Source organism: Urocampus carinirostris, chromosome 10 (assembly GCF_059441175.1).
Source record: "Urocampus carinirostris isolate Australia breed hairy pipefish chromosome 10, RoL_Ucar_1.0, whole genome shotgun sequence".
NCBI classification, from domain to species: Eukaryota; Metazoa; Chordata; class Actinopteri; order Syngnathiformes; family Syngnathidae; genus Urocampus; species Urocampus carinirostris.
The window spans coordinates 26,275,161-26,287,407 of record NC_142358.1 but is presented as its reverse complement, the minus strand read 5'-3'; the positions used below and the strand labels follow the sequence as shown (position 1 = coordinate 26,287,407).

Sequence of the window (12,247 nt, the reverse complement as noted above, 5' to 3'; positions counted from 1 at the left end):
AAATGAAGAATCTCTTCGGATAAAGTAACATATTTTAGGGTGCTATATCTGAAAGTTCTTCAAGTCTCTTCTTTTTTGGGTGATTTGATTTTGTTTTTTTCCTGGGGTTATTTACATTGTTTTTGTTGGTGGTCAGTATTTTGTGTTTCAAGGGCTATATCAGAGCTAAAACTACTAAACAGTTAAAGGACATAACTTGGTTTGACATGACAAATATTTGTATGACTTTATTATATGTGCATCTGAGTGTGTGTGCATTCTTTGGCAGCTTCTTGAACATTTTGTCCATGTCCAACATCAAAGGCATTTTCTCATAACCTTCATGTTTTAATTTATATGTGGGTTATGAGACTACTGTATAGGCTGGGCAAAACAAGCTGGAGATGAGCAGTTCCATTTCTTTTTTTACATATTGTTTAGGGCAGAAATGACGTACAGAACAATGGCAGTAATATACACGAGTGCGCAGTAAGAATGGCTGAAGATTACTTTTATACTGGGAGGGCCATGAATTAAAATGGCCCTTTGTCTAAACCTTCTTCTGACAAGTACTCATATCTTTCAAGGCCATCTTCTGACTGTAAAATGGTAAATGGTTTGCATTTATATATCACTTTTTCAAGTCAATGAAGACCTCCCAAAGCGCTTTACAATGTGCTTCACACTTACCCATTCACACACACTCGCACACCAATAGGGAGTCAGCCATGCAAGGCGCCTACTTGCTTATTGGGGGCATAAAACACCAATGAAACAATGGAGAAGCTTGATAACTATGACTGAATAAATACATCAATAATTCAAATTAATTCATGTTTATTGTCATATTGTACGCCTGAAAACTATTTTGAAAAATAAATGTGATTTAATATAAGAAAATACATAATGAAGTTCATTTAACACAACAAAATAATTTATTGAAATAATGAAGACGTTATGAACGTCAAAATCATACATTCATGACTGTATATTTATGCAGTTAAACGTTTCGATATTCATGGTTCACAGAGCCCTTATCCAAAGGGGGGCCCACTTCCTGTGGTGTGTCTTGGGCAAATACAGCCTGTCAGCTCCCGTCCCTTTTTTGGGGGGGTAGAGTTTTGCTCCCCCAAATGAAACGAACAGTACTCGTTTGCATGGTTACCAATATCGTGAAAAATCTTCTGATCTGACTTCGATACAGAATCTTTATCATCCGGTCGCCATCGTTGTTAGTATAATGCATCCTTTCTCTCTTAAGAGATGAGTCGAACAATACAGATACCAGATCCTATATAAATGAGGAAAAAACTCCATTCCATTCTGAAATTTGGATTAGGCCCTTTTCAATTTTGGAATGTGATCCACCAATACTCCTTAAGTTTGTTGCTGTACTGACATGAGTCCAGTGTAAACTTCATTAGTTCAAATACTAGCATATTTGCTAGAAAGTTATACCGCCACACAATGTAGTTTGTATTCTTACTATGTAGTATATTTGTTTTTCAAAGTACTGTGGAACCTCTGTTCTCGACCATAATCCGTTCCAGAACCCTGTTTGAAAACCGATTTGGTCGATCACCGAAAATCGTTTTTCCCATTAAAAGTAATGTAAAATCGTTTTAATCCGTTCCAACACCCTAAATATTTACCATGACCGTAACATGAAGCTAACCCAGGCTAATCGTACGTTCGCGTTAGCGTAATCTTATATACAAAAGATTACGCTAACATGAATGTGTAAAAATAAAAAAAGCAGGTCGTTTACACGTCATTTAGCACCGGGGTCTCCACAACAAGTGGTGAGCGGTTAAAGGATAAAGAAGATTTATGAATAGGATTTCTTACCTTTTTTGGTGGTCTGCAGAAGCCATGCTCTATTCCCTCGAAAGAAGGGAAACTCGCACATCTTCTTCATATTTTGCCATTATTTCTTTCTTAAATGCAATAGTTGTACGCACTACTCTTCTTTTTTCACCTGTAGCAACTTTGCTGCTTGCACCGACCTTCTTCCGAGGCATAATTAGGGGTTAAAACACTCCGTTCACCGATATTAAAAACGAAAGCAAAAAGAAGTGCGCGGTCACGTGACAACAGTTCTTCTTGAGGGGTGGGGGCAATCTACACCCGTACGCCCCTAGCGTACCGGCGTTCGAACTCCGATTTTTTTGAACGAAAAGCGAAGCAAGAATTTCTCTAAATTTTTGGTCGAGATCCGATTTTTTCGAACTGAGAGGTGTTCGAAAACCGAAGTTCCACTGTATACTCTTCCTCAAATACTTGAGGCAACTCAGGTTAGCTCATGTCCTCATGCGCGCATGCATTCTTTTACATTCTGTTTTGTCGTTTACTGTACTGTGCACAGCGCTTTGAGTGATCATTGGCCATGAAAGCATCATGCAGATTTTGAGATATTCTGAGTCAAAAGCCAGCTGGTATTTACTATAACTTTTTTATGGATGTGTGTGCTTGTGCGTTTCAGAATGAGTCAAGGAACATTGAGATGCTGGCAGCAGCCTGTGCAGTGGGAGTTGGTTGCTGTTTTGCAGCCCCAATAGGAGGTGAGTCCATGCCAAACATGCAGAATCAGCTAATAAAATGTTACAGAACGTAATAATTGCTCAACACGTCACCCATTCCTACACCTTTCACTGTATTTTTTGTGTAGTTTCTCGCTCACAATTTTGCCTTCATGCAAAACAACCCCACTTGCTTTCCTTTGAGCGCTATGTCATGATCTCAATTATGTATCATGTAGTAAAACCGCTGACGTGTGTTTCTGATTGGTATTGTATCTGTGTATTTTAGGTGTTTTGTTCAGTATCGAAGTAACATCTACATTCTTTGCGGTGAGGAATTATTGGAGAGGTTTCTTTGCCGCTACCTTCAGTGCCTTCATCTTTAGAGTGCTCGCTGTTTGGAACAAAGACGAAGGCAAGTCGGTTTTGTTTCCTCCATAAATATGATTTTGCAAAAAAATTATTTTCCAAACATAGATATATATCTTTACTTTTGGAAATGTCTTCACTTTTTAAACGCAACAATGACAAAAATATAAAACACTATCTTATAAAAAAATGTAAAATGGACAACCTTACTTTACAGATAAATTATTACGACTGGTAAATTGTTTTTTATTTCTTTAATCCTGTTAGACTTTTTATTTTTTGAAACTTGTTTTGAAATGCTGTTTGCCTGCAATTGTGAGTACATTTGAGATGTTTCCTCATTGAATATGGCTGCAAATATCTAATTTACAATTTTTGCTTTTTGATAGCTACCAAATACTCAGTCTTTTCTAGTTTACTTTGCCAGTTTTTAGCATTTTTATGAGAACAAGACATAGTTTATTTGTATTTTTTTCTGATTTTAGCAAAGTTTTACTCTTCTAGATTTTTTTCTTGTATTTAAATACAAGGGCAAGTTTATTACATATCAACTGCATTTTTAAACAAAGAGTCCCATCTAGAGGAATCAATAGTGATTTTTTTCAAAATGATAACATTGTCTAACAACCACTTAAAGCCTAAAACTGTTGCTCTTAAAGGCCACTAGGATTTCTTTTTTCATCCAAATCTGAAAAGTATCTCTATCCATTCTGATGTAGACTGTTCCAAATTGACAGCTCTGCTGTTCAGATTTTTTTTTTCAAACTAAATGTTAAAAAACACATGAACTAAATAACAAATGCTGCTTCATATTAAACTAACTGTTCTACTTTATTATCAAATATACTATATGACCAACATAGATCACAGATGAAATTACTTCCTCTTCCTCGCTTGCAAACATGCACCGAATAAGACACAAAATAACAAGCAGCAGCAAGTTATAAAAATGAAAAATTAGAAATGTAAAGATATTTAAAAATATATATGGATCAGAATAAAGTGTTTAAAGATAGGATAAAAGACTGTCCGAATAACTAGGAACACATATTTACAAAGTTGTAAACAATTAAAAACGGAGTTTAGAAAAAATAAATAATCATACATACTGGTGTCTTTCAGACAAACTATTGGTATGTAAATGAGATGCAATGAATAGATGTGTATACACAATTAATCTCCTCTATACAAATCCCTTACGGAAGAGTGGTTCGGAAGTTTAAACCTCCCACCAATTAAAGTATGTGATTCTTTCCTCTGCTGATGACAAAAAAAATATCAAGTTCCGAAGTCACATACTGTACAGCTTGACATTCTGTGGACGTCTTAGGCATAAATATACTGCTTAGTATTTCTTTATGTCTTTAATTCTCTATCATATCTTTCTTCCAGAAACCATCACGGCCCTTTTTAAAACTCGCTTTCGGCTCGATTTCCCATTTGACCTCCAGGAGCTCCCTGCTTTTGCTGTCATTGGGTGAGTTTGACTGAGACTTTTTACGAAATGTACAATCCCCACATGCCTAAAATGAGTCTTTGGTTTTCCTGTATTTTACAAATTCTCTGTATTTTTGGTAAATTGTCCTATAAAATGACCTTACCATATTTTCTGCACTTAAAGGCAGGACCAGACTGTAAGGCGCAGCGCGAAAATGTAGTGTTCTGTCATATATTTTTCATACAGAAGGTACACTGACCTAAAAGGTGCATGAAATTGAGACTCTAATTATAGAATTCAAAAGTTAAAGAATTCAAAAGTTAGGAAAAAAGAAATAACAAAAGTAATGAATGGGGGAAAAGGGTATTAAAAAAAAGAAGAAATGGGCAGGAAAAAAGTATAAGTTTTTGAAAAATCTATTGTTCTACTAAATTATAATAACATTTGTTTCTTTCACATCAGGTTTATTCGTGCACAACCTTTAACCTCTTTATACTCTTCCGGCCTATAATATTGGAATTAATATTAAGTCTTGCTAAAGCATTGCTGAATTCAAATTGCAAAACTTTGCAACGGGAATCGAACCAGGATTGGGGCAGTGAGGCAGCAACACTTTACCACTAGACTACAAGCGGTACAGATGACATATGGAAAGGAATTAGAGTTTAGTTCATTGTCACACTTTTTTACTCACAGTCCCCGAAACGCTGATCTGCATAGTGCATTCTGATCGGTTAAAACGTCTCTGCCACTTCTTCATCAATAACTTCTCGGTTTAATATATATATATATATATATATATATATATATATGTATATGTATGTATGTATGTATATGTATGTCACCGCGGTGTATGTGTCCCACCAAAGATCCACATTCACGCTGGACTGGATGATGAGGTTTTTATTATTACAGTTTCTGCAAATGGATGAGTCACAACATTAGCTTTTCTGCTGGCTTTGATCTCTTTGATCTCATTGCAGTTCTCTCTGGTAAGACTGCCAACAAAGCATATCAAAGAGATTTCTTTTCACTTTACATAAAATACATTTTAGAATATCACAATACATTTTTACATCTTTACATTTTAACAAGATACTTTTAACAAGAGATCGTATAGTGGATTTTTAACGTTTACAATGGATTCAACATATTTTTCTTTCGTCTGAATTTTAACCAACATCATCCTTTTTTAATGTATATGAGAAAATAGAAATAAAAACAATAATGAGTATAAAAACGGGTACAAGTTACCTGCAAATGGATGAGTCACAACATTAGCTTTTCTGCTGGCTTTGATCTCTTTGATCTCTACAAGGGGAATTCATATTTTAGTAAAACGGAAACAAAACGAAAATAAACCTAAACAGCTTGACAATATCAATCACATTACTGTGCATGTTGAGAGATTTGTCAGCTGGGTTTATAATGTTTAAAATTAACTTATTTTGTGGAGCACCAAAAGATGTGTCTTACCATTGCAGTTCTCTCTGGTAAGACTGCCAACAAACCCCGCCTCCCGGTCACATGTCAGAAGCCAAAACCAGACCCCACGCCATACCAGCAGATGGCACTGTTGGACTCATCATTGCAGGACATTTACCAAAAACTATACACATATTTCAGCAGGAATTCCAATAAAACAAAAGTTATTATTACACCCGTTCCATATATATATATATATATATATATATATATATGCATAAAATAGCTCGTATAGTATTTCGTTGAAAGACTTAGTTTTCTCCATTCTCTAACATTTTTTAGTGATGAAGTGGACTTTTTGTCTCTTTTGTAATGTTATTAATGCAAAGGTGCCAAAGTGAAGAGCTTGTTTAACCCATCAGAATGCAAAACAAAATTCACTATGTAAATAAGTGTTTATGGCACTTGAGTAAAAATAGTGCTATCATATGATAAGCTATTGTGCCTTTTCATCTGTATCAGTGGTCGTCTAGTGGTAAAGTGTCAGTGTCTTCACAGCCATAACCCAGGTTCAAATTCTGTTGCATACAATGTTTTAACATTTTGGGCAGCGATGATTATTTACTGATCAATCATTGCTCAAATACAGAGATATACCGCAAAACCTCATATAGTAACGCACAATTAGAAATACTCTATGTATTTCCAAACATGTCCACTGTATTTTTGATGCGGGTTATTATAAGGCGCACTCTCAAATTTCTGGCCAATTTATTGTTTTGAGGTGCACCTTATTGTCCTGGAAATACGGTATTTTCGCATTGTGTTTCTCAATTTTATGTTCAGAGTTTGGATATCTCTTTTGGATGGCTTTTAACAACTTACAAATAGAGCTTGACTCTCGCTCTAGTCCTGTTGATAACGGAACCCATATGAGTCACCTTAAATGGATAATTTATCCCGTAACAGTTGCTTGTGCGCTGAGGAATAGCTTTTATATCCTCCTTTGCCCAAGAGGCATTTTCATGACCCTGATTGAGACTCTTTTATGACTAGGTATTATAGGGAGGTATAAAAAGACTGTAACCACTGATTCTTCTTGAGAAGGAACTGCATGTCAAGCACAAGCAACATATGATGATTTTGCTTTTACACGGTGTTGACTGGAGGTTTTGACACCCGCTGAAGACAAGTTGTGGGCAGACGTTTATTTACATGGGTATTACCGGCATTATTTAGGGAACATGGTGGGCTATTCTTTAATGTAGGTCCAGGCAAAGAAATACTACAAAGAAATACAATTTAAATGTCTTCCTTTTCTGCTAAGTTACTATTCTTTGTTTTACTATTGCAACCCGTAAAAAAATAACCCAATATAAGTCCACGATTATTGACATCCATCCCAATAAGGATGATATAAACTATATATCTGACGCAACACGAGTTAGAAAACAGATAATCTCTGGAATCAAACTAAAAAGCAGCTACTCATACATTTCCTTTGGTTTAAATTATCAAGTGCCACTTACAAAGCATATTGGTACAGCACATCACCCATTACATTTCCCGTTAAATTCAAATACTTTTTTCTAAATGACTTATAACGCCCAGCCCGATATACTATTAAAAGTACTTTAAAAAAACTATTGCAAGTGTCGCGTTTCTAAGTTTAGCCGAATGGGTCTCAATTGCATACTGACTGTAGGCGGAAAGGGATTTTAGGAGTGTCCTTGTTTGGAAATGGCTGTTTTTTTCCTGCATTACCTTTAATAGCTTTAATGGAGACTGATTTTAATACTTGATCAATTTTGGAGTATTTTGTAGATTAATTGATAAACTATACATGCTTTTGTTTAAATTCATGTGGAATACAGAAAATGAGTTGATTAAAATATTATAGGAAACATTATTTATAGTTCCCGGTTTTTCCCTTACAGTATAGGTCAGGAACCCTTTTGACCCAATCTAGCGATAAAATAAAAATTTTTTTTTTGAGAGTGAGCCACACCATATATTTTAAGACAAAATTCAACAAAACCACCAAAACCACTCTAGAGACAAAAACTAATTATTCAGCACATCCTATTTCACTTGGTGACGTTTGATCAATTCTATGAAACAATAATGATGACAAAGCCTGTAATATACTAGTTAAGATTTGTTTTCCTCCTGCAGTAACTTAAGAGTGTTAAGGCCATTTATTTTTCCATGAATTTTCAAAACAAGGTGCAAGCAAAGTCCTTTTGTAAACATGTCACGAAATACTCCAAACCAGGAAACAAACGTATTTACCTTCAGTGCAGATGGCGTTCAGCGAGAAGAAGGAATGCGTGCGCTGTCTGTATAGCTCCACCAATTGCTACTTCTATCCCTATCAAATTGCTCTGGGTGCTTTGCTAGAGCTCTTGGGTGTTTACAGTTTGGTCTGTGGCTTTTTATCATAAAGTGTCTCAATCATGAACATAGATTGTTTAATGAGCTTCATATAAAGGATTATTTGTCGATTTACAGCCACAACAGGGTCTGTTAGGGTGACACATTGACTGTAAACTGTAGTCAAGACTGTGCCCTATCTATACTAAATTGACCCCCCTTTGAGTTATCACTTTCCTCTCGGCTTTGCACGTGTCACGATTGGCTCCGAATGCAGTAAATATTCGCACATGTTCTATTTCATATTTAAGCCAGGTCAATATAAAAATGGTGCTTCGTATTTTATAGTCTTCCTTGTGATTTTTTTTTTAGCAACTGTTTTCGATTGAATGACGTATTGCAGCGGCATCTAGTGGCCAAATAATACCCACTGTCCCCTTTAAGTTCATGAATTACTAGACTAGTTGACTTTCATGCCACGATTGGAGATGCTTCAACTCAGTTTTATGAGACGACATTAATTGCAACATTTTCTGAAAATGAGAAGAAATCATATGGATTTACACTTACTAAGGATTACTGCTTGTGTCTCTTTACAGCATTGCCAGTGGTTTTGGCGGAGCTTTGTTTGTGTACCTGAACAGACTCATTGTCCAGTTCATCCGGAATCAAAAGACGATCAACAGATTCCTCATGAAAAAGTAAGCTGCCCACAGTTTATACCGTTAAAAGTTCTCCACAGATACAGTAATCCCTTGGTGTATCGCAGTTTACTTATCATGGTTTCGCTACTACGCGGATTATCATCGTGTATTGTGATATCTCTATTATGATTGACTAAACATGTGTCTGCCTGCGCATCAATGCCATTGCGATTTGAGTTGTGCACATACGTAAAACAGCTTGACAAACCTACTTTATGTATGCACAAATCTTTTTAAACATAAAGTTTCTCTAAAAGCCATTATGTCAACAAAGCACCGACAGACAGGGCCAAAAGGCAGAGGAAGATGCCTTCTATGGCCAAGATATTAGAACTTCTTGACTCTCTAAACATCCTATGGAGCCACCTGCTGCTCTAGACGCTTCCTAGTAGCTCTCTGGCGCTTTTTTGAAAATGTTTGATAATGGAAAAATATATGGTTTCTGTAAAAGGGCAAACGGGACACGTTTTTCAATAATTATAAATGAATACAGTAGGCGTTTCCTTCCTTATAAGGCTTATATTAGGCTTTTTATTTTTGTTTGCAGCTCTAGTCACTTTTGATTTTTCATTTTTACTTTTTGGTCCAATATGGCTTTTTGAACATTTTGAGTTGACGACCGGAAAATAAATGCCGTTTTCCATAACTACCACTTGATGACAACAAAGTATCATGTAAAATCAATTTGATCACGTCCTAAATAATAAAGTTTTGCAATAAATTGGCAAGATTATTTTTGAAATCATAATTTGATTGTGCAGAAATTATTTGTTAAAAAAGTTTATAAAGAACAGTATTTTGTTTGTTAAACAAATACTTGAGATTGTGTTTGTTCTTTGGTTTTAATATCTAAATGAGTATTCGATAGACAAAAAAACTTAAGTTTTCTAGTTGGTTAGTTTTTATAACTGCCTTTTGGAACGTAACCTATTTTTATCTTTAAATAGTTATCACATCTACTTTTAATGTCTGAATAAAAACTCACTTTGTTCTGTTATTCAACATGTTTTTTGTTTCCTGTCATCTATTTTTTGTAAACTATTTATCAAACATTGATACACTGTTAGTTGGTTATTGTGCTCATTGAATTCAGTATTTTTGTCTATTTGATTTATTTGTGTATTTCTTTTTAATCAGCTTGTCCTTTTTTCAGACGTCTTCTGTACCCAGCACTGGTAACGCTGCTCGTTTCCACTCTAACATTTCCACCTGGCTTTGGGCAGTTTATGGCTGGCAAGGTAGGTCCCCAGTCAAGAAACTTCCACATCTTTAATTTGTTCAGGGGAATTTACTGTTATTTCCATGGAAAGTGTTAAAATAATATCTGTTTTTAATGTGCACAATGGCTAAAATAAGACCTGGATGTCCATTAAAAAGATAAGTGAATGCCTGCAAATATTTGTCCCGGAATAAATACAAATTATTGTCAATTATCAGAAAAAAAATTGTGTCTTGTTGTGGGCAGAGAAAGCTTGATGCATTTTAATTGCCCCGAATCTTATCACATAATCATGATTATCATGATTAGGCTATCATAATGCGTGCATTGCCTGCAAAACCACGATCCAACAGCTGGCATTCAGAAACATGGCAGGGGAGCGGTTTTTCAGTGCCTGGAAGAAAGTTAATTTGCTAAAGCGAGTTGACAGCAAGCTTCTTTTCAATGTTGTGCATTGCGCTTAACCCCCAGGCCAGCTTCCTTGCAAGGCCTACCTAAATATACAGGCAACAACAGGCGTTGTTTTGCCAACGTGCCAAGCAGAAAAATATACCCCCCCCTTCATTTTCTGTAATAAAAGTTTTGTGACAAGTGAACACTTTCCGAAAGAAACATTCATTTTCATTCTGCTAATTCCTTGAGGCGCGTTTAAAGTATGGCACCAACAATGAGTCGACATTGTCAACAAAATCGTTAATAGAAATATAGAGACCCTTAGTCTGTGTGTGTGCCTGTGATAGGCTGGTGTATGCTGTCAGTCAAACAGCGGGGGCACTAGTAAATGTGTCCGACACCCAAAACAAATGGTCAAGCACAGTGACAGCAAGTTACTTTACCGGGTCATTACAGTGAAAAGAAATTCATCAATTAAACCGGACTAGGAAAGTCAGAAAAGCACAAAGAAATAGTGATAACCAGCAGGTGCTATGTGGATGGCTATTAGGTTCGGGAAGCAACGTGTCCGTGTCGGGTAAGGCAATAGGCAACTACGAGGTCCTTCCTACTGCTACGGCTAGGCAAACAACTCCCTTAAGCAACCCCTGCCCAGCCTGTATCTCACCAACGCCACACAACTTTCTAAGTGCTGCTTCAAAAAAACACTTGACAATTGTCTCCACTCATTTTGAAAAAGGATCTTCAATGTTTCACAGCTCTGTTGATGTCCACTCACTTTTGCATAAAGCTCCTAGTGATAAACTTGAACAAGTGTTCACTGAGCCTCTTTTACAAATTGGGAAGCAAAGAATGTGCTGGATTTTTTACAGATGAACGAACCGAGGAAAGCGCCAATTTGGATGGTCTTTTTATCTGGAATTTTCTTTTAAAATGGCTAGAAGCTCCAAAAAGTTGAATTACTGTAGCTTCTTTAAGGCTTCTGTAATGTATTGAACTATAAGGCTATACATATCCTATAACATTGAGTTCTCCTCTTAGTACTCGACGCACACACGCATAGACACTCTCTACAAATGTCATCTTTTTGATTTACTGCCTGATAAGAGGCCATGCTTCTGAAGCTTTCATTGGCCTACCTTGAAGGGCTCCTCTTAAAGCCTATCATAACCGTGTGCATAGAAAATAGTCTCGTATTTCTTTCGTTTCAAGATATAACAAATTTTAAGAGCAGCTGCAGATAAAGTCATCTAAATCTGCTTTCAACCCTGAATGTTTGACATTTCTTATAGTACATCTGCTCGTCATACCGGTTCAAAATCTTCGCATAGGTTCACTGACCTCCAAATTTAAATTTGTATGCACCCACACTAAAGCTCCAGAAATGACATATGTGACATGACATAAAAGAATGGGGCCACAATGGCAGTATGAGATGCAAAACGTACTAGTTATGTGTCAGTGTGAAATGAGAGCTGCTCACAAATACTTTTTTTATTATTCCATTAATCAATGCTGGGTAACAAATAGGGCTTACCGCATTTATTTGCGTACTACGCACATTTTTATTGATTTTTTTTTTCTTTTACCTAAAAAGAACCCAGAGTTCGGGTGTGCGTTATACATAAGGTCTTACGGTATACTGGGATATTACCGTAACTGCGCAATTATTAATAAGTCAAAAATATTACTGACCGCAGCAACAAGACACCTACAGTCAATTTTCAATAATAAGATTCAAATCAATTACGTGGACTTCTAACAATATTACGGTAATTTTTGATGGCTCGTGCTAATTTCTTTCTTCACCTCACCCACACTGAAACAT

The 12,247-nt window shown here is 36.1% G+C and overlaps 1 protein-coding gene across 2 annotated transcripts in view; it reads left to right on the top strand.

Annotated features, from left to right (window-relative positions):
* The window catches only part of LOC148358502 (chloride channel protein 2-like), a 158,259-nt gene that overhangs the window by 70,513 nt on the left and 75,499 nt on the right, over nucleotides 1-12,247 (top strand). For both annotated transcript variants that reach the window (XM_088345397.1, XM_088345396.1), the window contains 5 exons: nucleotides 2,462-2,540; nucleotides 2,788-2,913; nucleotides 4,260-4,344; nucleotides 8,703-8,804; nucleotides 9,961-10,045. In XM_088345397.1, the coding sequence (XP_088201523.1) occupies nucleotides 2,462-2,540; nucleotides 2,788-2,913; nucleotides 4,260-4,344; nucleotides 8,703-8,804; nucleotides 9,961-10,045 (477 nt within the window). The remainder of the gene's footprint in view (nucleotides 1-2,461; nucleotides 2,541-2,787; nucleotides 2,914-4,259; nucleotides 4,345-8,702; nucleotides 8,805-9,960; nucleotides 10,046-12,247) is intronic.